At 44.0% G+C, this 26,927-nt stretch overlaps 3 protein-coding genes across 7 annotated transcripts in view; 1 reads left to right on the top strand and 2 right to left on the bottom strand.

Moving 5' to 3' along the window:
* The window catches only part of SNAPC4 (small nuclear RNA activating complex polypeptide 4), a 39,110-nt gene extending 37,549 nt beyond the window's left edge, over positions 1–1,561 (bottom strand). For 2 of the 5 annotated variants that reach the window (XM_075015433.1, XM_075015434.1), the window contains exons 1-2: positions 1,423–1,553; positions 648–788 (exon numbers count right to left, since the gene is read on the bottom strand). In XM_075015433.1, coding sequence (XP_074871534.1) covers positions 648–788; positions 1,423–1,486 — 205 coding nt within the window. In that variant the 5' untranslated portion in view covers positions 1,487–1,553. Of the gene's footprint in view, positions 1–647 lie in introns of all 5 variants that reach the window. The other 3 variants (XM_075015431.1, XM_075015429.1, XM_075015432.1) reach the window with 3 other exon arrangements.
* Positions 1,562–4,066: 2,505 nt separating this feature from the next.
* On the bottom strand, positions 4,067–15,527 carry ENTR1 (endosome associated trafficking regulator 1). The gene is made up of 7 exons (XM_075015079.1): positions 15,283–15,527; positions 14,892–15,197; positions 12,052–12,125; positions 11,152–11,263; positions 10,401–10,463; positions 8,895–9,034; positions 4,067–6,327 (listed from the first exon to the last, which is right to left on the bottom strand). The coding sequence occupies exons 1-7, from the start codon at positions 15,490–15,492 to the stop codon at positions 6,234–6,236; spliced, it is 999 nt and encodes a 332-aa protein (XP_074871180.1). The 5' UTR covers positions 15,493–15,527; the 3' UTR covers positions 4,067–6,233.
* A 182-nt stretch (positions 15,528–15,709) lies between these two features.
* On the top strand, positions 15,710–26,899 carry PMPCA (peptidase, mitochondrial processing subunit alpha). Its single transcript, XM_075015078.1, has 13 exons — positions 15,710–15,865; positions 17,343–17,545; positions 18,229–18,308; positions 18,591–18,673; positions 18,951–19,045; positions 19,558–19,658; positions 20,866–21,129; positions 21,374–21,466; positions 21,787–21,905; positions 22,375–22,465; positions 23,085–23,147; positions 23,644–23,788; positions 25,057–26,899. Exons 1-13 carry the CDS (start codon positions 15,813–15,815, stop codon positions 25,224–25,226), a joined length of 1,560 nt encoding a protein of 519 aa, XP_074871179.1. The 5' UTR covers positions 15,710–15,812; the 3' UTR covers positions 25,227–26,899.
* The last annotated feature ends 28 nt before the right edge of the window (positions 26,900–26,927 follow it).

Here is a 26,927-nt window from a genome sequence, read left to right as displayed (position 1 = left end):
TTAAGCCTGTTTTATGGAGGAGGTCAGAGTAGATAATCACAACAGACCTGTCTAGTCCAGCTAACACATGTAGAGTTATAAAACTTTCTTGTATCATATGCATTATTTTTGCTGTGTTTGTCTGCCCAGGCAAGGTTCTACCATGTTTTTTCCTCACCAGATTCTGGAAAATTCTACAATAGTCTACAAAGCGCCACAGCCAGAAAACATCTGCTTTGAACCGCCTCACCGCATAGACAATAAGACTCAAAACACAGTCTACCACGAAATTTTGTGAATGCTGCTTTCTAACTTCTCCAAGCATCAATTTCTTTGCACTGCAATGACAAATAACGCTGCCTATTACAACAAGTTTCTGGCTACAATTTTCTTCCAGCCTAACTTCCGCATGCAAGCGGAGCTGCAACAGGTCCTCTAATATAATACGAAGTGATTTTAAAAATACCCAAGGAAGACAAACAGACATAAACAACAATTTTTAGCGAGAAATACTGTGACATTTAAACTCTGCACACATGTCTGACGTAGCTATAAGATGAAGCCAATGTCTTTAGTATCTGTTTGGACACTTAAAGACAATATATATTGGGCAGGACTTCAATCACTACAAGATACCAGAGAAATAACTTCACGCTGCAAGAACAGACCTGCATTAGAATCCGAGTCCAGGCTGGAATCTGACACTAGGACTTCGACACTTGAGATGCCAGGGTCCAAGCTCTTTTCCAACTCCTCTATTTCCCGCCTGATTTTCTCTCTTTCATCATGTAAACCTGCAGGTGACATGGCTTCTCAAAGAGACAAAACAGATGTAGAAGTGTCATCAAAAACAAATGTAATCATAGCAGGGCCTCCCTGCATATTCCACTGGGATGGGAGGGTGACAGCAGGCAACATGAGTTTCACAGCCCCTCTCTCTCTTTACTCAAGCTTAATAGGCAGACACGTAAATGGCAGTAGGGCAAGTCCCCAGGACATCCCACCCCAGGAATGCTTTGCAGATGACCTAGCCCACTATCAACCCCCACACGCAGCAGTCCCCCCGCGCCAGGGTAAGCACCATACCGCACACCACCTTCCAGACTATTCGCCCCTCACGTGCCCTCGACCGTGCTCCAGTCCAGAACCGACACCAAGCACCGGAACTCCCTCCCAGAGCCTGCAACCCCCGCTGCATTCCCGCGCCCTGCCCCAGGCCAAAACCCACACCCTTCCCCCACCCAACTCCGTCCCGGAGCCTGAGGGAGATGGGGGCAGGAGGGAGCCTGACTGGAGAAGGGGGAAGCCCGAGGTGGAAGGGAGACATGGGCTCTTCGGGGGGCTGGGGGGGTGAATAGGGGACACAGGCGCCAGGGGCTCTGGCTGAGGAAGGGGACGGAGCATAAGGGTTGAACGGGGAGGGGTGAAGGTCCTAGGCGCTACCCGTCTCTGCCAGCCCACCGCGCTCCCGCAGCGGGCCCCCGGCCAGGCCCAGGCAATAGGCCATCGCCGCGACGACGCCCCGCAGGCTGCAGCAGGAGAAAGCGAGACCTCCTCAGCGGCGCCTCCCAGTAGTACCCGGTTAGCTCCGCCCCCTCAGTGTCTAGGCGACTGTCGTCTGCCGCGGGAGCGAACTAGATTGGGGGGCCGGTGTCACGTGCTGGAGGAATGCCGCTGTCACGTGCTAAAGGAAGGGCGCTTTTGACTGCGCCGCGGTATTTTACCCCTGCCCCCGGGAGGCTGGTGTGATTGGCTGAATTTCGCCACACGCACGAGCCGTGGCGGTCATCTGACACAAGGAGAGGCTGATGATTGGACGCCAGAAAATGGTGACGGCTGCGGGAAAGAGGAGCTCGACTGAGGCCGGAGCAGCACGTGCCGTGGCCGGCGGCCGCGGAAGGGTGAGGCCCCGCCCTCTCCCCACGTGGGCCCTGAGCAGAGCTGCATGTCAGGGCAACGCAGTGCTCGGGGGGCGGAGCCTGGCCCCAGCGGGGCTGGCGGGAAAAGGGAGCAACAGGGTGGGGGGCCCTAATCCTATGGGCTCAGACGCCTGGGCCGGCACTTGCTTCTCCGAAAGGGTGACTTCAGGGCAGGGGATAGACACACCGCTTAGAACTGGAAGGGACCGTTAGAGGTGATCGAGTCCGGTCTCCCACACTCGCAGCCGGACCCATCAGCATCTCTGATAGAGCTTTTTTGTTTTTATTTTAATCTAAACTGCCCCAGACCTTCAAAAGGCCCCCTCGAGGGCTGGAGTCGCAACCCTGGGTTTACAAGACCAATGCACTGACCAACCCTTCCCCACAAACCCAGACCTTTGAAAGGCCCCTCGAGGATTGCGCTCACAACGTTTCCTAAGCTGTACAATAAAAATCATAACTGATTTTTGTAGAGATGTAAAGCGGCTGTTTAATTATAACGTGTCCCCACCCTGGCTGTCTTGCGTCTTGATTTTGGGGGAGATTCCAGCCTCAGGAGCACACCCCTCCCGGCGGAAGCTGTGTGCTGAGGAGAGTTTGGAGAGCTTCACTTCTCTGCCGCTGGGGCAGTGGCTTTTTCTGAGTGCAAAGAGGGAATTCTGCATGCTTGTTTTGGGGGCGTGGGGACGTCTAAGCCTGGAGCGTGCGTCCCCCTTTTTGTCTAGGAACAAAGCGTGATTGGTTGTGGGTGGGTTGTGGGGTGTTAGTGGTTTCATTTCTTTCTTTTTAGTTATGTGAAAGTGATAAATTTTACTTGCACTAGGCTATAGTTGCCAACCTTCTAGGATGGGCCTGGAGTTTCCAGCAATTAAAAGTGAATAGTTAATAGAGACTGTAATGCAAAGAAATTTCCAGGAGTATGCTCATCCAAAATGGCAACATTATAGTGGGCATAGGGAGACAGATACTGCCTTTAAAGTGAGGACTACCACTCCAGGAGCAGATAGCTGTTTTATCTAAATCATAGGTTCTCAAGCTTCATTGCACTCTGACTCCCTTCTGACACCAAAAAATTTGACTGCAAGAGAGCAGACATGCCTGAGCCCCACTGCTCCTGGTGGGCATGGGAGCCAAAGCCTGAGCTCCACTGTTCTGGGTAATGAGCAAAGCTGAACCTAAGTGCATTAGCCCCACGCAGGGGGCCTGTAACCGGAACTCTCCTGCTGAAGCCTTCAAGATTTCATCTGTGGCCCTGAATGGTTGGGTTGAGGCTTCAGACCCAAGCCCGAGCAACTCAAAGCCAGCTCTGCTGACCCCATTAAAATGTGGTTGTAATCTACTTCAGAGTCTCAACCCAGTTTGAGAACTGCTGATCTACATAAAGGAGAAGTGTGCATGTGTGCGTGCACACACACAGAGAGAGAGAGAGAGAGAGAGAGAGAGAGTAGGGCTGCCTCTAAAGGAGTTTGCTGATCTGTTTGCAGGCCTGTTCTGTGCACATTCTACTTGGCCCACTCCAATAAGTGTTGAGCAAGATAGGGTAGATCTCAGGGCTCTGCAACTAACATGTTTACATTTGTCACACTTTACTCTGATGCCTGTCACCCCATGCCTTATGGCACATATCTTGTGAGTGACTGTGTGTAACTCAAATATGCTTTATGCAAAACAGCTCACATCAATTTTAGTTGCTATCTCCTACTTTTATGCATATATCACTTGCATGTAAAGTTAGAAATATGAAGGGTGGATCTGTTTCATTCTAAATGTGGTAATGAGAGTTATTACTGCTGCCCTAGGAACATAAGGGCTTGGATCATTTCAATCTCTGACTAGTCTCATTTGTCCTAGAAGCTTAAACAGTGGTTGGTCCTAGAAAGACAGATGCCAGCTGGTACTGGAATCCATTTGGACCTGGCAATTTTCTATAGGGATGGAAGACACAGAAAGGGGAAAGTCTATTTAAGCTATGAGAAATAATTAACCTTTGTCATTAGCTGGCTTTTGAACTGCCTGGCACACCCTCTGAGGATACAAAAGAACAGTGAAGAAACCATATACTGAAGTCAGAGTAAAACATAACCTGTCAAAGCTTTTACCTGATTCAGGAACAGCTATTAATGAAAGAATTTGCATTTAACAAATTACTTAATGGATTTGATCTCGCTAAACATTTTTATTTAATAAAATATTTGATCTGTTTTCACTTGCAACCAATTAATTCCTACTTTTTTTACTTAAACTTATCAAGACCAGTCTAAATAAGCATCACTAGCAGGGAAGGGAGAGAAAGCAACCACTGCATCTCTTTTATTGAGCGATGACCTTGTGTGTGAAACTTTTACATGCAGAAAGATGCATTTATTTGGGGTTTTATCACTTTGGGGAGTTGGTTTCCTGGTTGTTGAGCCCCCTTAGAGTTAAAGTGGTTCAGCAGCTATGCTACTCTGCAGCAGGGGGCAGTAACCCTAGCTCTCTGCCTTGGCTGGGGAAGGCTAGAGGATCTGGCCCAGTAGAAATGGGTGATGGGAACCCAAGACATCAGGCAGGTACATACAGTGGCATGATCAGCACACCAGGGGGACTTTTGTGACTGCACCCTGTCACAACTACTAACCCCCACCTGATAATTTCTTTTGACACCTCTATGCTCCCTTTTTCCAGTCACTACTTTTTCCATTGACAGTTTTGCACACAAACATTAGCTGCATGGTTTGCCACACCTGAAGTTTATAATCTAAACTATACATAAATGGTCTATATTAGCTGTAACCACTCAAAAGAGGGATCTTGGAGTCACAGTGGATGGTTCTCTGAAAACATCTATTCTGCAGCAGCAATCAAAAACAGCAAACAGAACATGGGGAGTAATTAAGAAAGGGACTGATAACACAAAATATCATTACCTCTATATAAACTCAAGATGTGGGTGTCATGTATGTGTGCAGATATGGTTGTTTATCTCCAAAAAGATATACTGGAATGGAAAAAGGTTCAGGAAAGGCAATAAAATGATTAAGGGGCATAGACCAGCTTCTGAATGAAGAGAGATTAATAAGACTGGCACTTCTCAGCTTGAAAGAGTGACTAAGGTCTATAAAATCATGACTGGTGTGGAGAAAGTAAAGGAATGGCTCTACTCAAAAGAAGTAGGGGTCAACAAACAAAAAATTTAATAGGAATCAGCTTTAAAAACCAAAAAGGAAATATTTCTTCATCACAATGCACAATCAGCTTGTGGAACTCTTTGCTAGAGGATGCTGTGAAGGCCAAGATCATAATAGGGTTGAAAAAAGAAATGGACTTCTCCATAAATGGTAGCCCTAGCCTCCGTTTGCCAAAAGCTGGGAATTGGCAACAGGGGAATGGATCACTTGATCTGCTCATTTCCAGTAGGGCATCTGCCACTAGCCCGTCAGAAGACAGGATACTGGGCTAGATGGTTTGGCCAGACCCAGTATGGCTGTTTACATACTTTTAATATTCACTTCAACTGAAATTTGAGTTCCCTGGGGTTTATACACAATACAGCAATTCCTGCATTATACAGGACTATGCCATTGTAGAAGTCCTGGGAAACATGCTTGAGTGATTAGAAAGCAGTCGAGTACACAAAAGCAGCTGCTTCACCTACACCAAAGTGATTTTCCCAATTTTAAAAAAGAACCTACAATTTAAGTTCCCTGAAAAAGAACAGTTTGTTTAAACAATCAAGAACCAGCCCCAAACTAATTGCAATTTAATTTTTTTTTTAAAAAAACATTTGGTTACAAAACCCAAGACAAAAAAAAAAAAAGCATTTTAACGTATTTAGGAAGTACTGAAAGAGTTAAGCATTATGTATTGTATAGTCTCATTTAATTACATAAGAGTTCATAAAAAAATTTTCACCCACCTCAGCCCTCATGGCACTAAAAAGACCTATAGAAAAGATTTTCTCCTAGCATTTATAAAAGACTTTGACACAGAATTACTTGAAGGAATGTGGAAAAAAGGCAGGGAGCACAGCGTTTTGAGTCCAACACTGTATTTCATTTTAATGGGAGACTAATGCATGGAGTGAAGGCTGGGTCTTGAGGTTCCAATCTAGCAAAATATAAAGTATATGCTTTGCTGAAGCTGGTTTCAGAGACCCAGTGGCTGCCACTGTACTGCTGATACAAAGTACGGAAGACTAATACTGCATCAGTGCACCACAGTTCTCCCACACTAAAAATATTAAGGATAAAGGTTGCATATTTTGAAGACACTACATTTTTAAATATTAAACAATCTTTAAATAGTGATTTCTATATGTAAACAAAACTTGGGGTAGTGGTCCTTTTAGAGGTTCTTTCACAGTCCATCATCTGAAATTTCAGAAATTCTGTCTATTGATTTAAGGAGTTCAGCAACAACCTGCAAAGATTCTGCTCCAGAAACTAACTGCCTGGAATAAACAAACAGAATAGGATAGATTACAGGTAAGACTGCCAATTAATACAGTTAAGTCACACAATTAACTCAACTGATTGTGACTAATCACACCACTGAACAGAATATCAATTGAAATTTAGTTATTTTGGATATTTTTCTATATTTTCAAATAGAAATCAATATTAAAAAGACACAACACACTTCACAGTCCTCACTTTAATACAAATATTTGCTCTGTAAAAGTAAGTATTTCAGTTCACCTCACACAAGTACTGTAGTGCAATCTCTTTATTGTCAAAGTACAAATTGCAAACTAGAGTTTGTTACGTAAGTGCAGTGAAAACCAAAACAATGTACCTTTTTGCTTGTTTTCTAAAAACAATCTTTAGAGCCGACATCAATTCAGTCATACTTCTTGTTCAGCCAGTTGCTACGACAAACAAGTTTGTGTTTTATAGTAACAGAGAAGTAGCCATGTTAGTCTCTATTCTATCAAAAAAAAACAAAACAAAACAAAAACACAGCAGTCAAAGTGCTACATGACTGCTGATTTGTTAAGCTTCTGTTTAACTAGATAGTTCTGCCTACTTCGAACTTACATTACCTGAAACTGAGAACAGATTTTCAACATGGCACTTTTGTAGCCAGCCTTGCAAGTTCTTTATATATATATTCCATACTGCTCATGCTCATTAAGCATACTAATTGTATTTCTGACTGAAATCCTTGGGGTAGGATTGTGTGTCTCCTGTTTTAAGTGCTTTCTGCTATGTTTCATGTTACAGAAGTCTCCGATGATGACCCAGCACGTGATCATTTTAAGAACACTTTCACAACATATTTGCCAAAACACAAATAAGATGCCAGTGTGACATTTCTAAAAAAAAAAATAGCTATAGCATTTTAACCAATGTTTAAAACCTGAAATGCTGTCTAATATCTGAGACACACAAGGTGTGGAGCATGCTTTCAGAAGTCTTAAGAGCAACAATGATGCTGAACCTATAGAACCTGCATCACCAGAAACAAAAGAAATCAACTTTCTGCTGGTGGCATTTTACTAAGATGATGAAAATGAGCATGCATTAATCTGTTCTGCTTTGGATAGTTATCAGTCAGAATCTGTCATCAGCATGGATGCACGCCCCCTGGAAGGGCGGTTGAAGCACAAAGAGATTCACGAGTCTTTAATGCAGGTAGTACATAAGTATCTTGTGATGTCAGCTACAACAATGGCATACAAACCCGTGTCATTTTCAGATGACATTGTAAATGAAAAAGCAGTCAGCATTATCTCCTGCAAAATTGTAACCAAACATGATTTTCTGAGCAAGACATGCCCAAGTTTTATTTCCAAATGCATTTTATTGTATATAATTCTAGATTTGTAAATTCAACTTTCATGATAGACTAGTATGCACTACAGTACTTATTAGGTGAATTGAATACAATTTCTTTTGCATTTTTATAGAGCAAGTATTTGTAATAAAAATATAAAGTGAGCATACTACTTTGTATTGTAATTTAAACCAATATATTTGAAAATGTAGAAAACATCCAAAATACTTAAATGCTATTATATTATTGTTGAACAGTGCAATTAGTCACACAATTTCTTTTTTAAACTGCCTGACAGCCCTAATTACAAGTAACAGGAAATGTTACCAGAACAAGGGTGAGTATGCAAAGACAAAGAACAAAAAAGGGGACTTCCAATGCACAGTAAAGAACATTCATGCAACTTCTGCTGTAAGAAAAAGAGTACACTTTAATTGCAAAATTAAACTTTTAAAAAGTTTCAGGTACTTTGATTAACATTTACATTTTTAATTAAAAGCCCTAGTTGTACAAAAGCATACTACTACACCGAAAATGGACTTACTGTGAACAGTTAAGGAAAAAGATGAGTTGTGCAATTACTTTCCTGCAGTATGGGCATAGCTCAAACATCCCAACTTTAAGCTACTGTGAGGCTGTGTCTACATGGGCACGAATCTTCGAAATAGCCATATTTCAAAGATTATTAAGGAGGAGCTAAATTAAATATTCAGTGCCTCATTAGCATTAGGACACTTCTGGCCGTGGTGCTTTGAAAGTGTGCAGCTCAGCGCGGCTACACAGGGGTCCTTCTTGAAAGGACCCACACCTTTAGAAATCTCCTTATTCCGATCAGTGAGCGGGATAAGGAGACTTCAAAAGGTGCGGAGTCCTTTCGAAAAGGACCCCCATGCAGTTGCCCCAAGCCGCGCGCTTTTGAAGTGCCACGGCCACAAGCGTCCTAATACTAATGAGGTTCTGAATATTCAATTCAGCGCCTCATTAGTAAATCTTCAAAATATGGCTATTTCGAAGATTTGTGCCTGTGTAGACACAGCCTAAAGGAACCAGAAAGTGAAACTGACCCATCTGTTTGACCCGTCAAGGCTAGGCGAAATGTATTCAAAAATGAAAACAAAAAGGCAAGATTATGGTCTCGTGAATGTCAAAAGCCTCCAGTATTGTAATTTTCATTTAGTCTGGAGACTCCTGTCAGAAAAAAAGTTACTTATTTTACAGTTCTCATTCTAAAACTGAACTTACTTTATTGAAGAGCGTGAATTGGTAATTACGCTGAGAAGATTCTGTAAGGCAAGATCTGCATTTTGTTTCACTACAGCCAAACTAGCAGACTGGCCAGTCTTCAAGGCCTCATTCTCTGTTTTGTAATTCTTCAGCTGAACCTAAGAAAGAGCTTATAGTTTACCACAAACAATTTACCTAAAGCAAATGCATATTTATCTGTTTAACATGGTATGACAAAATCATTCCTAGGTATACCTGAATGCTTCATTTGGGGACTTTACTTAGGTCTCTGTTAGGACCACCTGCTATCTGCAAGATCACAGCCTCCACTCAGTGATCAAAATTCTTCATGTAATCTTTGATCCAGGAGTAAACCTTGGAAGCCTTTACCAGACTTGAAGTCAGTTGTAAAGGCTGAACCTCTCACGTCTGGCACCAGTCAGGTCCCAAGGGTGCCAGATGAGAGAATCTGCCAGACCACAGGAAGTCAGTATTTTCTAGCACATTACCAGCTCTTCCACCATTTATTAGGCTCTTAGAAAATATTTGGGGGCAGATTACAGCTAAATAACTGCACAGAACACTGAGCACCAGGACTAGTGGCTAGAAATCAACTTTATGGGACCACAGGGAACTTGGCTACACCCATGATAAGTGGTGGTCTGGCTAACTAAAATCATGCCAGATTAGAAAGATTCAACTTGTACTAGTCCCAGGAAGCACTAACCCTGGCAGGTGGCTAGTTAGCAGTCCTGAAATCTGCTTCATTCTCAAAACCATTTGCATCTGCTGCCCTTAATCAATTTCAATTCTGATATTATAGTAGAGTATTTTCCAACTCATTTAGAAGTTAATATTTAATGTCAGAAACATAAGAACATAAGAATGGCCATACTGGGTCAGACCAAAGGTCCATCCAGCCCAGTATCCCGTCTGCCGACAGTGGCCAATGCCAGGTGCCTCAGAGAAGGAGAACAGAAGACAATGATCAAGTGATTTATCTCCTGCCCTTGTACTGAAGGCTAGGGCACCATACTTTACCCCTGGCTAATAGCCATTTATGAACCTAACCTGCAAAAACGTATCAAGCTCTTTTTTAAACCCTAATAGAGTCCTGGCCTTCACAGCCTCCTCCGGCAAGGAGTTCCACAGGTTGACTGTGTGCTGTGTGAAGAACACAATCAGAACACAAAAATTTTTCATAGAAGATTCACCCATTAAAATAAGGCACAGGTGAGTGCTCTTCCAGCAGCACTGTTATAAATTCTGTTCAATATCAAGATATGTTCACCTGAAATTCATGCATTAAGAGAAACTTACAAAGGAAACAAGCAGTCCTGTAGCACCTTAAAGACTAAATTTTATTTATTAAGTAGGGAGATTTTGAGAGAAAAGAATCATACACATGACTGTTCACTACCTAATAAAATTATTAGCGTTCAAGGTGCTACAGGATGGGGTTTTTTGGGTGAAGCTACAGATTAAAACAACTACTCCTTTAAAAAGGAAGTGACAGCTTCATACCTGAAGAAGTGCATTTTCTTGTTTCAGTTTTGAAACATTATTTTCTGCTTTCACAGCCCGTTTCTGGAATACAAGATACAGATGTTATTTATACTGTGATAGGAAAATGCCTAGCACATTCTGGTCACTAACTCAGAGTCTTTAAAGTGCTACATGACTGCTGGTTGTTTTGTTTTGTCAGAGGAATGTGTAAGAGACAACAACATACCAAAGGTAAGGAAAGGATGTAACATTCCAATCAAGTGATCAAGGTAGCAATACATTTCTTCCTTCTGAGTAAGTACATAATTTACTCACTCTCAACAAATGCATGACTTAATTACCAACTTTCTTGTATGCAATAACTATATAAATTATGGCAAATTTGGAGGTTCCCAGAGGCTACACAGAAAGCTGAATATGCCATGCATGCAAAACCCTCACAGTGGCATAAATAAGCTACTTTTGGAATGGAATTCAGCTCCTTTTCATTTCAGAAGCCCTTGATTCAGAAGTGCTATCAACAGACAGTTTAAACTAAGAGTGGAAGACAAGAGGTCTCCCATTACTCAGGAGACCAGTTATCAAAAGAAAAAAAATTGAATCCAAGTGTCAGAGTTGAAAAAATGTTCTACTATTGCTGAACCATCCCCTCTTGCATTGCTTACGCTTCCTTCAGTGTTGGGGTGGGGGACTGTGGGGGCTAAGAAACAGAAAACCATAGGGCAGCTCAGATCAAGGTCCTGTACTGTAAGAACAAAAAAGTATTTACAGTCATCAACTGGAGATTCTGCTCTACATGCTGCACCATTGCTTCTAGATCCCAGGCCTCTTTTTGCTCTTTAATCTTGTTCTCTTCTAGTTTTCTTTCAAGCTTCCTTACCCTTGTTAAAGATAAAGTAGGTATTTGTATTTGCATTCAATGGGAGAGATTACAAAGTGTTGCAAGCAAGAAGATTCTAGTATGGGTCTAATTTTTTTAAAACATCCTAGAGAGCCTTCAGTATGAAAAAAAAAAATGTTCGTTCTAACACATTGCAGAAAATTAAGTTACCAGGTCAGGTCCTGAGATTTGTTTGTTCAATATCCATCTCTGCAGAACAGGTCCAGTCGGTCAGTCTACTGATTTTCAACCCAGTCTAAGGTATGGGCAGTGGCAGTATAACAATACATTTTTAAGAAAGTGCTTCAATATGCAAAGCAGCATGGTGCAGTGGACAGAAGAATTCCTGCATTGTAATCACAGCTCTGTTATGGACTCACATGTGACCTGGGGAAATTCATCTAACCTCTGCACCATCAATTTCCCTACTGGTAAATGAATATACTTATTTGTGTTACAGGACTGAAGTAATAAATATTATTAGTACATTGCTTTGAAGGGTCGGGGTGCCCTCATTAACAAATTGAGTTGAATAGGTTGTAAAAGACAAGATTTGGCTCCAATTATTATTTAAAAAAACAAGATACCAGATCAGGTTAACATTCTGCCTACTTTCCCTTATTTCTTTCTAGCCAATTTCTCAGCTGAAATATCCCTGTAGGGCAGTTGTCGTATAGTAGTATAAACGATCACAATTTTGTGAAAGTCACCTACTAATGTATAAAAATATTAGCACTTTGCTTTCACTTATTAAGTTAACGATTTCTTTTCTGCTGGTGGCATACATACTTGTCTGCTTGAGTTTCAGAGAGCAACAGAAGCTGGTTAATCTTGCTTCTTAATCTGGCATTTTCTTCTTGGAGCTGCAGAAAAATTCTCATTAGAAATTTGGAATGTACGGTCTTGTGATCACACTGATCTTTTTAGCATGCAAAACCCAGCACCAGGTGAAACCTTCAAGTCATTCACACAACTGGAAAAATCTTGGCACTTTACATTAACTAAATTTACTAACCAATATTTAAGAATATAACCCTCTCAAAACCAAAATAATAATCTTTTTCTCCATTGGAGAGAAAAAAAGTGAGGCACAGAGACATTAAGTGAGATAGGTGCATGCCTGGATAAAGATTTATTGGTATGAATATATGCCAGAACGAAGAGTGAATTCTACAGTTCACCCTGATCGCCTATAAGTCTTTGTGTTGTGCCACACATGATTAGTTTTACTTTGTTATAAAGAAGAGTTTAAAAATATTTTAAGAGGTTTCATTTTATATTTCACCAACTATAAAAGCCAAGGAGGCTTAGTATCACACATGACTTTAGTAACAAGGAGGGTACATTTTAAAAGAGGCTTTAGGGTGATCTAAAATAACTTCTCTAACAGGATGAAGCACAAATTTAAGATTCAAATTTCAGAAATTACCAGACTACACACTGGAAAGCCCAGGTGGGACAGCGTGTCATTGGACAGTTCTGCTGCAAGAGAGACAAGCTTTTGAGCTTACACAGAGCTCTTCAGGCCTGGGAATGGTAATTTTGAGTGTTGCAGTTAAATACCAAGTGGAAGAGGTAAGTATTGAACTACAGGACTAGATTGATATGGGGGCTTCAGGGGCTGCAGCCTAGGGTCCCAGGCTAAGGAGCACCCACAAAAACAAATACATAATTATATACATCATTACGTATGTAGTGCAACTGACCAATGGGAGCTGCATTTGCAGTGCAGGCAGCACACAATAGACATGTTGTCCCCTCCCCACAGCAGTATGCAGAGACATGCCAGCAGCCGGCTGCTTCCAGGGATGCTGTGAGGGAATGCTATGCAGGCTACCAAGAGCCACCTGAGGTAAGCATTTCCCAGCTGCAGCCTACACTTGTTACCCTTCCTGTACCCCAACCCCTTGTTCCAAGTCAGAATCTCCTCCTAGATCAAAACCCCTCTCAAAACCCACACCCCTCTTCCTCTCCCCTGCACCCCAACATTCTGCACCAGTCTAGACTCCCCTCCTGCACCCAAACCTCACTCCCCAATAAAGGAACTAATATAATAGCTGTTCTAAGTTAAGAAGCCATTTTTAATTAGCTAAATTATATTCTTCATGTTTTAAAAGTCAAACAGAGCCACAGAACATTAACTTTTTAAAAAGCAAGTTTAGTATAGCATTCACAGCCTCAGTGCCATACTTGTGTTCTGAATTAGGGGAAGGAACTTGTGCACAAAGCCCCACAAAAATTTAATAGCCTGAGGCCTACAGGAGAGTTAATTTACACCAGGTCTACACCAGTGCTTCTCAACCTTTTCAGTAACTCAGCACGCTTCAGAGACAAACAATTTCATGACACACAAACTTGTCATGGGCAGACAGGGGGAAAAGGAGGCACAAACATGTCTACCCCATCCCAGCTCCAACAGACTCCCTCCCTCCTTGCCACAGCAGGGAGGGGAGGGAGTGGCATTCTCCCTCAGGGCAGCTCTGCAATGATGGGGGAGGGGGGAACGTTGACCAACCACACACCAGTTGGTACTCAGACAGCCTCTTTTATTGAGCCCCGCTGGCATGCGGTCCTCAATTTATCTTTCTCTCTCTTTCACATACACACCCGCCCTCAAAGAGCAACTGGAATGGGAAACTGATGTTTCATGGCACACTTAGACAGTATTTGCAATACACCAGCTGAAAACCACTTTTCTATACTACTGCAGACAATGCAAGTTACTCAAACTTCAGCTACATGACAAGACTAAGCCTATACTACCATGGAAGATCGACCCACTCTGGGTCAGCCTTCTGGGGTTTTGTTTCATGCATGCCTGAAATAGTGCTTTCTGGGGGTCAAAGTCAACCCCAGAACCACTTGCGAGCAGGGAGGATTAATAAAGGTCCATGGCAGAAACACTCCTGAAGTTCCGCATAGACAGATATTGTGGCAGTCCCCAGCAGGCTAATGAAGTGCTAATGTGCATATTTAGCATGCTAGCAGCTGCACCAATTTCAAAGTACAGACATTGAATTGTAGACTGACAGTGTAGATGGGAGCAGCTTCCAAATAAGCATCCCACTTCGACATTCCCTTACTCTGATCCAGTTCTGTGGAAGCAAGGGAATGTCAAAGTGGGGCTCTTATTTCCAAGCTGCCCCCATCTTTGCTGTCAGTCTGCAATTTTAAGTCTAAACTTTAAAATTTGCAGGCCTGCCATTATGCTAATGAGGCACTGAATATGCACGTTAGCCTGCTTTGAATTGCCCCATTACCATGCTGCTTTGGAAAGAAGATGGCAAGTGTAAAAACAGTCTACTGCTGCTAAGCCGATTTTAGCCACGCTATTAGCTACGTATCAGCAACTACTTCTACCTCCAGTATAGACACGGTGGCCTCTCTCAGCTCTGCTTACCCCGGTGTTCTCCCTGCAGCGAATCCAGGGCAGGGCCTCTCCTGACTGCCTAAACTGCTCGTTTAGGTGGCGTCCAGGAGCGGCGATGAGGGAGCGGGGCGGATGACAGCATCTCTACTGGGCGCCATAAACGGACCACCACTGCACGGATCATCGCCCCGGGGCGCGGCGGTGGCGCCCACCTGCCCCCAGAGTCCTTCCCCCAGTCCCCAGGCCGCCCCCCACTCACTTCTGCGGCGCTGGGCTGGCGCGAGTTCGAGGGCCCGTCTCCGCCCGCGGGCGGCGGCTCGCTCTCCTCCAGCTCCCAGAGCGCCGACTCCTCCGGGTCAGACCAGGCGGCGGCGGCGGCGGAGCTGTCCAGGCCCCCCCAGGCGTTGAGGCGCCGCCCGGCCGAGAGGGCTCGTTCCACGGCGGAGGGCTGGTAACAGCCGCTCCACTCCGCCGCCGCCGCCTCCTCCTCCTCGTCGTCGTCCAGCGGCGACGCGCCGGCGGTGAGGTCCGGGAAGAAGGGCTCGGGGGACGGCGCGGCGGCGGCCTGCGGGGAGAGAGGGCGCAGGTGGGGGGCGGCCGGCGGGTGGGGGGTGCAGCGCGCGCGGCCGCTCCGCCCCTCCCCCCGCTACCTGCGGGCTGGCGGCGGCCGGGGCCGCGCTCCGGGCCTGGCTCCGCACGAACTCGCGGAAGGAGAAGGGGTTGCCCTCACCATCCCCGGGGAGAGACGCGGGAGGCGTCGGCGGGGAGCCGGCGGGGACCCCCCTGCGCGCCCGGCTCTCGCCCCCCCACGAGTGGAGGATGGGGGATGGAGACTGAGGGGTGCGGCTCCGGCCCGCCATCACCCCCGCCGCCCCCACCCTCAGCCGCCGCGCACGGTCGCCAGTAGGCGCCGTCGGGGAAGTAGGCGGGACCACCCCTCCCGGCCCCGCCCTTTTCCGGGGGCTGACCAATCCGAAGCCGCTCCGAGTCGTTCCTGCCCGCCCTTTTTCAGTTCTAACTAGTGAGCGACGGTCTCCTCGCGCTCCGCCCCACCTCTCGCCGGCCCTGGCCAACCAGCCCACTCCGCCGCTGCACGCGTTCAGCTCCGCCCCGCGCCGCCACGTGGGTTCCGTGCCGAGCCGCCGGGCGGAAGGGGCAGGCGCCGGCTCCCGGAGATAAGATGGCGGCGAACATGGCGCTGTTTCGGGGTGGCGCGTGGGGCCGGGTTCGCAGGTGAGAGAAGCTGAATGGAGTCTATCGATCTCCCCTTAGGGCCCCCGACTTTCCCTCTCATCGAGCCCCCTGCGATTCCCCCTTCCCCTACAGCCCTCCATGATTTCCCGCCTTTCCCCTATAGTCCTCGCCCTCATTGAACCCTAGTGACCCCCCTTCCCCTATAGCCGCCTCCTGACCGAGCACCGCCATTGATCCCTTCCACCCTTCCTCCCCGTCAGTGATCATAACCCTTCCCCCAGAGAGCCCCCAGCCCTTCCACCTCCCACGCTCCTCAAGAACCCTGGTCCTCTCTAGTCCCCTTCCAGACACTCTCGTAGAGTCCTGCTCCCCCTCCCCCACCAGTGGCTCCTAACTGCTTCGCCATCACCGTCCCCAGAACTCTGGTGCCAGCCCCAGGCTCTCCTCTGACAGGGGTCCCCCAAGATCTGTGTCAGGGATGCTGCCGTCAGGAGCGTGCACACCCCAACTGCTCCTCCTCAAGTGACCTCACCTGTCCTGGAACCTCACACTCTCCACCTGACATTGCTGAGCCAAGAGAGGTTTCTGCTGACCCCGGCCCAAACTCTCCATAAATAAGGGGTGGGGGGATAAATGAAAGCCAGTCTGCCTCATCTGCCCAGACACTTTCCTTGGGTAGAACCCTAACCCTCAATCACTGGATTGTGGGAACATATTTACCTCCACAATTTGTTGGAGGTTGTACAGCCCCTGTTGGACAGAATTGGAAACCTCAGGAATCTTCTGACAGTACAACTGTCACTTGTGAGTTCAGGGCCAGTTGCCTTCATGTATCCACTTAAGTACTTATGTGCCTCCATTCCCTGATCTTCACCATCAGCACTGTAGTAATACCAGCTGGGATGAGCCGCGCATGAGAGGCAGTCAGGAAAATCTCTCACATACTTCCCTGATGAATTATATTTTCTAATGGAAAACCTACCCCAAATTCTAAATTACTGAGGACCAGCCTTCACTCCCAGCTTCTATGAGTAATCATCCAAATAATTGGAAGCTGATATCCAAACTGTATTTTTAAATGTATTCACCCAACTTTGAGTTATTGCTGATCTTGGATATGTCTCTTATGACTTTTAAAATAAACTTTGTGGTTAATCTAAGCACTACAGCTCCAGCTGTACAGACACTCTTTTCTTAATTTGTGTATGCTTTTTAACATTAGCTTCAATACAGTTTTTAAATCAGAGGGAATTTTTATCCTCCCAGCACTGTGGCAAAGGAGGGAAGTACTGTCATCCTCATTTTAAAAGATCAGACTGGGAACCTGTGGGTGAGGAGGGAACAGAAGCCAGATCCCTTGTGCTCATCCACCAGACTAGCCTTTCTGATTTATTTTGGGAGCATCCTGTCTAGTCATTCAAACATCCATTCTCAATCATTACTAAAAGCCTGTCTGATAGACATCGGTCTAGTGCACTGAATAGTGTTTTTATACTAGTATCTGTGGTTGGTCTAGGTTTGGCTTGGCAGCCTACAGAAAATACAGCAGCGGTGGTGGGTGTCCCAGTGTTCCTCTCACTTCTCCTCTGCCTGGAGTGCCCAAACCTGTCTTCGCAACAGTTGACGGACAGGAGAAATTTGAAACCAAAGTTACAACGCTAGAGAACGGACTGCGGATTGCATCTCAGAACAAATTTGGACAGTTCTGTACTGTAGGGAGTAAGTACTGAATGAGTTCAAGCAGGCAAATGTCACTGTTCAGGGCAGGTTCTATGACTGGTGTTATTCAGGTCAGACTCAATGATCACAATGGCCCCTGCTGGCTTTGGCATCTGTGAATCACTGCATTTGGATCTACTGTATCTAGAGGATCACGTCCAGTTTTGGCATCAGTGGTCAAATTCCCATTGACTTAATTCAGAGCAGATTTAGTATTTAGGTACCAACACAATACAGACATATGGAATGGCTTGTCTTCCCTGCACAGTTAACTTGAATTATCTACATTTCATTTATTCCTCTTGAGTTAGCCTAGCTCAAGCAAGAGGCGCCACACTGCAAAAGTAAGACTGAAGTTGTACTGAGTGGCTGAGGTAGGAGCTGAGGACTTGCTTTAACTTGAGCTTTGGCATATACCCCAGTGGGCCAATGAACTTGAAATAAAAGCACCTTGCTTGAGTGAAAGGGTTTTGTGTGTGGATGGAAGCAATATTTAAGGTAACTCAAATTAACTTTGCAATGAAGATTAGTCCTTAGAGATGTGGTAAGATATTTAGAAATAATCAAATGCATTGAAATTACTGTGTTTTAAATTGAGATGGACTTTGCCTGTCTCATGCTTGTAAAAAACCAGTGAATATGCTATGAAGTTAAAATAAATATTGTTTGTGTTTTTATATCAGTTCTTATAAATTCAGGATCAAGACATGAAGCAAGATACCTAAGTGGCATTTCACACTTTTTGGAAAAGCTGGCTTTCTCTGTAAGTATTTTTTCTGACCACAAAGTTCCTAAAGTCTCTGTGTTAAATACTTACAAAAAAAACCTAAACTTGGTTATTAGTATGGCTGTAGTTATTCTCAAAAGGCCCAAATCTGCTTTCCTTGAACACCTAAGCTTCTTACTGACTTCAAGGATACAGCTCAAGCTCTACACATTTATTTGTTGTTGAGTGGAAAAAAAGCAAGTGCTTCAGTATACCAGGCCATACTAACAAATGGTAAGTAGGCACACACTCCATAAGCTTTAATGCTTTTTTTGTTAGTCTACAGCCCAGTTTGGCAGCAAAGATGAAATTCTTCTCACCTTGGAAAAGCATGGAGGCATCTGTGACTGTCAGGCATCAAGGTACAAGTCTTACTCTGTATTTCCCCATGCATGAATAGTTATCGAGTGTGGATGTCCGCATGACTGAACTTGATTTTCTGTTCCATAACAACAAGGACATTATGTCTGAACGACAAGAGTAATCTCTTTGTGGCAAATTGCAATAAGGATGCTCATGTGAACATAAAATAATAAGGAATTTTAGCACTTTACTGTCATCAAAATACTGAGCATATATTGCCAGGAGTTCATATATTCCACTTGTAAACAGAATGCAAAACATCTGTTTGTGTTGCAGAGATACCACAATGTATGCTGTTTCTGCTGATACCAAAGGCCTAGACACTGTGGTCAATCTACTGGCTGATGTAGTGCTACAGCCCAGGTTATCAGGTGCGAGAATCAGAGTTGCTGTTTTAGGAAAAGAGACCCATACACCTCATGACACAATGATTTCAGTACTCTTGTTCATTACATCCCATTGATTTAAAAACTTTACAAAGTCTGCGTGGAGTATTGGAACAAACATTATTATTTATAGAATGTTTATTAATATGCTTATGAGACAGGTCAGTCATTTCCATTTCCCACTATTAAGAGGTTTGTTTTAGACTGTTTGCTTCTATCTGAGAAGATGGACAGAGAATAATATAGCCCTAGTCTGCAAATGGATCCAATCTGTTGCTGCTTTCCCATCAGTCTCAATGTTTTACCCAAGATTGAATAATGGATTCTTTCTCCAATCCTCCGTAATTTGAGTTTGTTTCTGGACCTCAAAAACCAACAGATTGTGCTTTAGTCAATTCCCCATGGTGTTTCACGTTGCCTGTGCAGGATCCTGTGAATTTATTATCTATTCAATACTTTGGACAGTAGTTTGCATACTTTGTTTTCTCTCGCTGTAGATGAAGAAATTGAAATGACTCGAATGGCTGTGCGGTTTGAGCTCGAAGATCTGAATATGAGACCTGATCCAGAGCCTCTGCTAACGGAAATGATTCATGCGGTAAATTGCTGTGGGGTTTGTCTCACACACATTGCTCTCTGCAATATGTGATGTAGTCTCTTTCTCACCCTTTACTGAACTTCACTGGTATTTTTTATCTTGTCTAAAACCAGATTTTTACTTTGGTCTCACAGATTTATGAGAGCATTGTGCTTATACTGCCATCCTGAAATCCCATGTTCTGCATGAGATAGAAAGTCAAGAAATGGTCAGTTAAGGTTCCAACATATATGGAAGCTCATTCACACTGCAGATTTTTATAGAGGGGGCTTGATGAGTTCATGCTTCTTTTAGAAATACTTGTCTCCAGCGTTCTGTTGTTTTTTTCCTGTTTGCACCGGTAGGATGACGACTTCCATTGATGTAGTTCTTTTTCTTTACAAGGATCCAAAAGCATTTCACAAGCTATTCATGTAGTACCACTGACATCTAAGCACTGACTCTGCTGTGGAGGGGCAGGGTCTGAACAGCATTTTGCCGCTTGACGTATAAGCTATAGAAATTGGAGAAACCCTTGCTATTACAAAAAGCATGTGGAGCAGACTGGGTCTTATTTTTTTTAAAGTCACTGGAAGTGCCATAGATGTTGAATCCATTAAGTTTACTGTACATACCTCAACAGAATAAAAGGTCTTTGTTTATTTCATGAGTCCAGTTAGTCGAGAGCGGGGGTCAGCAACCTTTCCGAGTTGGAGTGCTGAAATTTGACCTTTTGACTTCTATATATGGTCAAGTGCCAGTGATACTTTTTAAAGTCACCAATAGTCCTACTTACAACAGCTTCATTCATAAATCAGTTAACATGCAGAGCTTTACTTTTGAGGTGGTGGTTAGTAGCGTCAGTCAGTCTTTTGTTAAATCACAGGCGGCACGGCTTTGAGCAAACTCCTGGCTGCATGGGGGTGAAGGAGCAGGGCTGAGCTCCTGCCTCATGTGCCAGTTGGCTTGTGTGTCGCTCTTGGCACACATGCCTGGGGTTACTGATACTTGGTCTAGATGTTTCAAACCTGAATCTTAAACAATTACCCCATCCTCTCCTGCTGTGACTTTGGGGTGGGGAAGGGCACAAGTGAAATGATGCTCAATAGTTTCCCCTCTTACTGCATCTATATTAGCCTAGATGTAAAGGGGCAAATGTCATCATTTTTGGGAGAGTAAAGCATTGTGGTCTATACTAAGGGTGGTTGTGTGTTTACCCTCCCAATAGGCAGCCTACAGGGAGAACACCGTTGGACTCAACAGGTTCTGTCCCATGGATAACACAGAGAAAATGGATCGGAAAGTGCTGCATTCGTATCTGCAGAATTACTATACACCAGACAGGATGGTGTTGGCTGGGGTTGGGATAGAGCATGAGCAGCTGGTGGAGTGTGCCAGGAAGTATCTACTTGATGTAGAGCCCGTGTGGGGAAGCAACAACCCCAAGCAAGTTGACAGATCAGTTGCACAGTACACGGGAGGAATTATCAAGGTAAAATAAAAGAAAGAATTAATCAGTGCATCATGTGACTTCTTGTGTTAAAGTAACAGATTTGGACTCTCTTGATTTGATTCATAGTGATAGGTTTCCATTTTCTAAAGGGCACCTCTTGAATTCACGATAAGAAGCATTTGGACCCATAAACCAGTAAATTACATCAGTGCTTGTTTGTACTGTAATTTATGAGGCCAAACTCTGAAGATAAAATTCAGTCCAAATTTTTCTGTTCCCGCAGGTTGAAAAAGATATGTCGAACGTGAGTTTGGGTCCTACTCCAATCCCTGAGCTGACCCACATCATGATTGGATTAGAAAGCTGCTCGTTTTTGGTAAGTAGTGTCCCAAAATTCATTGCTGTACACCCGTGAACTAGCAGAACCCTGAGCGACCATGCAGGTGTTCAAGCGCTGTAGTTGTTTTGTGTCTGAGAACACAGATGCCTGCAGAGAGCAGGAGAGCTTTTTTGCCAGTAACCTGCTGTGAGGCTGGGAAAGCATGTGCCATCAGACTCTCAACTGCAGGCGTTTGTTGTGTATCCCTGTCTTGGAGATACACAACGATATTTGCGTGGCTTCTTGTGTTCATTGGGGCCTTTTTTCTGGCACTGAGACACCCTGCACTGAATCTCTGCTCTCTTACTGTGATTCAGGAAGAAGACTTCATTCCCTTTGCTGTATTAAACATGATGATGGGAGGTGGCGGCTCCTTTTCTGCCGGAGGACCTGGCAAGGGCATGTTCACCCGTCTGTATCTTAATGTGCTCAACAGGTTTGTTTACCTTTCTCGTTCGAAGAATGATGTCAAAGACTCTTCTCGGGACATGGGCCCTGAACAAAAGGCCTCATCTAAAAGCCCTTAAAAATCAGCTATTGTTCCGTCAGAAACTGATGTGACTTATTTGGGAGGAGGTTGATGTAGTTCATCTGAGCCATGGTGTTCTAGAATCCTGTCACCATCCACTGACCCATGTCATTGACTAGGAAGAAAAACATCTTGAAAATTAGCAGTTAATGCAACTGTTCCTGTATAGTATCCTCCTGCTGGCCCGTCCTACAGGAGGGGTGTAGAAAGCAGACATGCATAGAAGAGAATAATGGGGAGAGGAGACATGACCCTATTAATTGGACCAGCTGATTGAATTCCCCTAAGCATTTGGAAATCCTCATCTGGAAGATAAACTAAGGAGCTTGTTGTCCTTTGTTAAAGAGCACTCAGATGCATGTTCTTGTATTTACAGGCATCACTGGATGTACAACGCAACCTCTTACCATCACAGTTATGAAGATACAGGTCTCTTGTGTATCCATGCCAGTGCGGATCCTCGACAGGTATGTGGCTCTTCCATGGTACAAGCCATAAATTCATAAAAAATAAGTTTGTCATGGACTTACTTTCAGGTAGAGTAGTTCTTTCCAGGTTACCAGCACGCAGTTGTAGACTGCATATAACATACTAACCTTAAGTTGTTCACACCTAGAGAGGATATGTTATTCTGCAGTGGGGTTGCATGTTTATAATAGCCAGGTTCCATCAGTCTGTGCATCAGTTTAACCTCCAGGATCATTCAATGTAAGGTTTTTGTCTAATTGTAAAATGTTAGTGGTGTTGTGAAGATTCACCACTCTGGAAGAGGGAATCCTATTTTCCCACGGGGCTTGACTATGTACAGAGACGGCTTGGGATTATGTATTCCTGACCCACTGCTGCAGACATCTGCCTTAAATGCTCTGCATATCAGTGCCCTTCTGGTAAAGTTCCATTCTCATTGATGAGAATCGCTGCTGTGATACCCCACTATACTCTTCTTGTACTCATGCAGGTCAACTAGGAAGGGGTCTGAATCTTTCAGACTCCAAAAGGACAGAGTGGCAAGTCATTTGACACTTGTTCCCTCTCTTTGCTTAAACTCCTGAGTTGAGATGAGCAGGCATTGTTCTGTTTTTGCAGGTCCGAGACATGGTGGAAATAATTACAAGAGAGTTCATTTTAATGGCAGGAGCAGTTGGGGAGGTAAGTTGCCCAAATTCTGTTCTATACACATCATCTTCATTCTGAAATACCAGGGTGATTGGCCTTAGCTAGATGAATTTCTTATGTAAGCTTTTGAATGTACGTTTTCTACTGTGTTTACATGTGTCTTTAATACTTTAGTAATCATGAGCGCATTTCCACAAGAAGGTGAGTATTTATAGCTCTTTTCCATTTTTTGAGGCTCCTGATGGCAAGCGTCTATGTGGAAGAAGAGACCCTTTGCCCATTTCTGACTTCACACCACTTTGTTTGGAAATCATCTCTGCTAAGTTAGCAAGAACCTTCCTTTTCTTTTAAAAACCCACCTCTGCAGACTCATTCCAGCTGTAAAGACCATCCCAGTTCCAGACTTGCACTGGTAGCAGAATGTGATGTTGATGTCTCCCAGTTATTCCTAGAGATGGTGACTGCATAATGCATGTAGAGTAGCTCCCAATCCTGAGATCAGTCAGCTGTATTTTCTGTTGTCACACAGGTCGAATTGGAGCGAGCAAAAACCCAGTTGAAATCCATGCTTATGATGAACCTAGAGTCCCGGCCTGTTATTTTTGAGGATGTAGGAAGGCAAGTGCTGGCAACCAACACAAGAAAACTTCCCCATGAGCTATGCTCTCTCATTGGTGAGTAAACCCCCCCGACTTTGCTCTGACTGTTGGACTGTAGGTGCGCTCTCCTGGGAGTGGAATTAGCACTGTGCCAATACCTTTACCTTTATGCAGGAGCTAGCTAAGTACAGGTGGGATAAATGTCTAAGTCCTACACTTGATAAAATGAGACTTTTCGGCAAGGTACCACCTCTATAGTTCTGGTCCAGCTCTTCAGCACAGTGGGCTCTTAATACCAACTGTGGAGGGCAGGGGAGTTTCAGAAGAATCCCCATCAGCAGTCATTCCAGGGATTAGTATTCCTTTTTGTCCCTTTTGGGACAAATGCCCCACTCACCTTGCTGCTAATAGTATTTCAAACACAGACAGCAAAGGTAACTAGTTGGGTGATGACATCTGAGCCAAAGCCCATTGAAATCAATGAAAGCCAGGCCATTCCAGCTCTGGAAATGACTCTCTCTGTGTCTGACCAAGCCATTTAATGTTTAGGATCCTCAGTTTCCACCCGTCAACATGTACACCACCCTTTTCACATCGGGGGCATTAGGAGGGAGGTGACTGTGTAACTGGAAGTGCTCATGTTGCCCCTTCAGCCATAGGGTCTCTTTGCACTAAGCAAAGCTTAAAGGGGCACTATCAATTTGATTTAAAATGAACTTAAATTACATTAAAATGATTTTTAAATTAAATTAGTCCCCTAAGGCTTTTCTGGGCAGCCGCAGGACCAACCCCCAAAGAGGGACTTGGGCTGAGTTCTGCTTCTCCTTCTGATTCTTGTCTCTCCCATCTTCTGTGTGTTGCCCCTGAATTCACTTCAGCTTTGTGGCTATTACTATGGAGAAAGGCGCTCTTGGGTGGGGCGCAGCGCATGAGTGATATGGTTTGGTTCATGTACCAAAACAGAGTAACTGACCAGCAGAACTGGCCTGACACAAAGCACTGCAAAAAACAGTTTTCGCTGATCTCAAAATAATTGTGGCAATTATTTAGCTTTGCAACTGTATTTCCCTCTTTTTAAAAAAAAATGCTTTGTGCCTTTAACTGGGCGTACTTTATGTAAATTAACTTACTTTGTGAGTTTCTTTGAAGATATTACCCTCCCAACTGCTTAGAAGATAGCTCAGTGCTCCTGTTAGACGAAAGTGTGACATAGTGAAACAGAATGGGAATCAAAATGAAGGCATTTCAAGCATAGATCCAACACTATGATATTATTCAGCCTCTATAGCAAAGTTTGTCTCTGTTTAAAAAGCACGTGAAATAGCTCTTGTCATCGTCTGCAGGTAACGTGACATCCAGTGACATCAAGAGGGTGGTCTCTACAATGCTCCGTAACAAACCAGCAGTAGCTGCACTGGGTGATTTGACGGAATTGCCTACATATGAACACATTCAAGCAGCACTGTCTAGTAAGGATGGGCGGCTACCTAGGATGTATCGGCTTTTTCGATAAAACAGCAAGTGCCGTTTAGAACAGGAGACTTTTTTATACACTTTGTTCTTTGGATTCTGTCGCGGGAAAAAAGAATATTTACATGCACATGATGTGAATATGGGACTTTTCTTGTAGCTGAGATGGCTTCAGATGTTCAGAATGTGAAAGGTTCATGCTGGTATAGGCTTACAGATCTGTCCCAGCTCTCAATGAGCACCGTGGTCATCAATAAATTCTTCTGCCTACTGTGGAAGTCTGCATGTAGGCCTTTATCTTGGCACTTTGAATGGCACCATAGCAAAGCAAACATAACCGTTACAGTTGAAAGGAGTAAAGATACTGATGAATTAGCCATGATCTTAGTTGCCACTTGCTTTAAACACCTATTTTTGCAAAGGAAGCTTGTTCCTGTTACTTTTTTTTCATAGGCCTGGGCACTGGTGTAGCCCACAATGTGTTGTACTCCTTAGGAAAGGAGTAGATTTAGGTGGAGTCACATTTCATTAATCAATTGTCCCCCAATCCTGTAGACTGTGAGTAGTAATACTGTCACTTGGGGAGGACTGTTACAAGTACTGTTAAAGTAAGTTACTAACATGATGTTTCTTAGTCCAAAGGATATGTAAAACTAGCATCCTCAATTCAACTTGATTACAGACCAACCTGAGCCCACTACAAAGTTTTGAGTTTATATTTAGTTCATTTTAAAATGTAAATAGTGGCTGCTATTGTAAAATACCTTCAGTAAACTGAACAAGATTGCTGCATGTTCTCATTAGACATATCTTGAATAACATGCGTACTAAGAGCTGGGCTACACTATGGGGAAACGTCAGTCTAAGATACAGAATTTGAGTTACATCAGTAGCATAACCCAAATGGACAACGTGTGGAGCCGATGAGAGAAACTCTCCCATAAACTCTTACTCATCTTGTTCAAGTGTGGTAAAGGAGTTGAGGGGAGCATCATCAACTGTCCATTTAGTAGGTCTTCCCTAGACCTTCTAAATCGTCCCCCAATAGCTTTCCATCAAATGTTGTGTTGTTGGATAGATCCTCTCAGAAGGATGGGGGGTGGAAGATACTTGCCCACACAGTGTTCACTTGAAAGTTGACCCTAAACTGCAACTCATGGTTTCTTGCAAACAGAAAGGCAATTTACCTTGATAACTACATATGGCCCCAGGAAAGAGTAAGCTGAATTAAATATTGTCAGTAGAGAGAATGATTTATGGAAAAAGCTTACTTTTGAAGGTTACTGGTTTTTACTAAAAGCCTGTAAGAAGCCATTTTATAAAAATCCACATATGAATACGAACTTTAACAGGGTTTAGTGACCTGTTTCTCAGACATATGAGAAACAATCACTTGTGACAGGTGAGATGTAGTATCCAGTTATATACAATAGCTGATCTTTCTAGGCATAAATAATGATGTTGTTCAGTGCTGCCATTAAATGATTTGATGCATAACCAGCTTACACTGAGCAGATAATTCAGAGGCAGCTACTAGCTACACACGCACAACCTCCATTGAAGCGCATACTTCTGGAGCCGAGAACAAACCCACAGTGGTGCTGTGGATACTAAAAAAAAAATCAGCTGCTTTTTGAACCCACAGTATGTTATACAGCTTTGTCCTGTCAGTTGCCGTGCGTATCTTTGTCAAGAAAATAAAGGCATTGAAATGACTGGCTGTGACTAGTAAGTGCACATGACA

This window comes from Carettochelys insculpta, chromosome 21, assembly GCF_033958435.1.
Source record: "Carettochelys insculpta isolate YL-2023 chromosome 21, ASM3395843v1, whole genome shotgun sequence".
Taxonomy (NCBI): domain Eukaryota; kingdom Metazoa; phylum Chordata; order Testudines; family Carettochelyidae; genus Carettochelys; species Carettochelys insculpta.
This window is presented reverse-complemented; position numbering and strand designations above follow the sequence as displayed.

Bases quoted from the DNA above. Each gene is read 5' to 3' on its own strand.
- PMPCA (XM_075015078.1), top strand. From the start codon at position 15,813: ATGGCGGCGAACATGGCGCTGTTTCGGGGTGGCGCGTGGGGCCGGGTT. The intron at 18,674-18,950 runs GTACAAGTCTTA...TTTGTGTTGCAG, and splicing joins TGTGACTGTCAGGCATCAAG to AGATACCACAATGTATGCTG. The intron at 22,466-23,084 runs GTATGTGGCTCT...CTGTTTTTGCAG, and splicing joins CCAGTGCGGATCCTCGACAG to GTCCGAGACATGGTGGAAAT.
- ENTR1 (XM_075015079.1), bottom strand. From the start codon at position 15,492: ATGGCGGGCCGGAGCCGCACCCCTCAGTCTCCATCCCCCATCCTCCAC. The intron at 10,464-11,151 runs GTAAATACTTTT...CTTGTATTCCAG, and splicing joins AGAATCTCCAGTTGATGACT to AAACGGGCTGTGAAAGCAGA. The intron at 9,035-10,400 runs GTATGAAGCTGT...GCTCTTTCTTAG, and splicing joins AAGAAAATGCACTTCTTCAG to GTTCAGCTGAAGAATTACAA.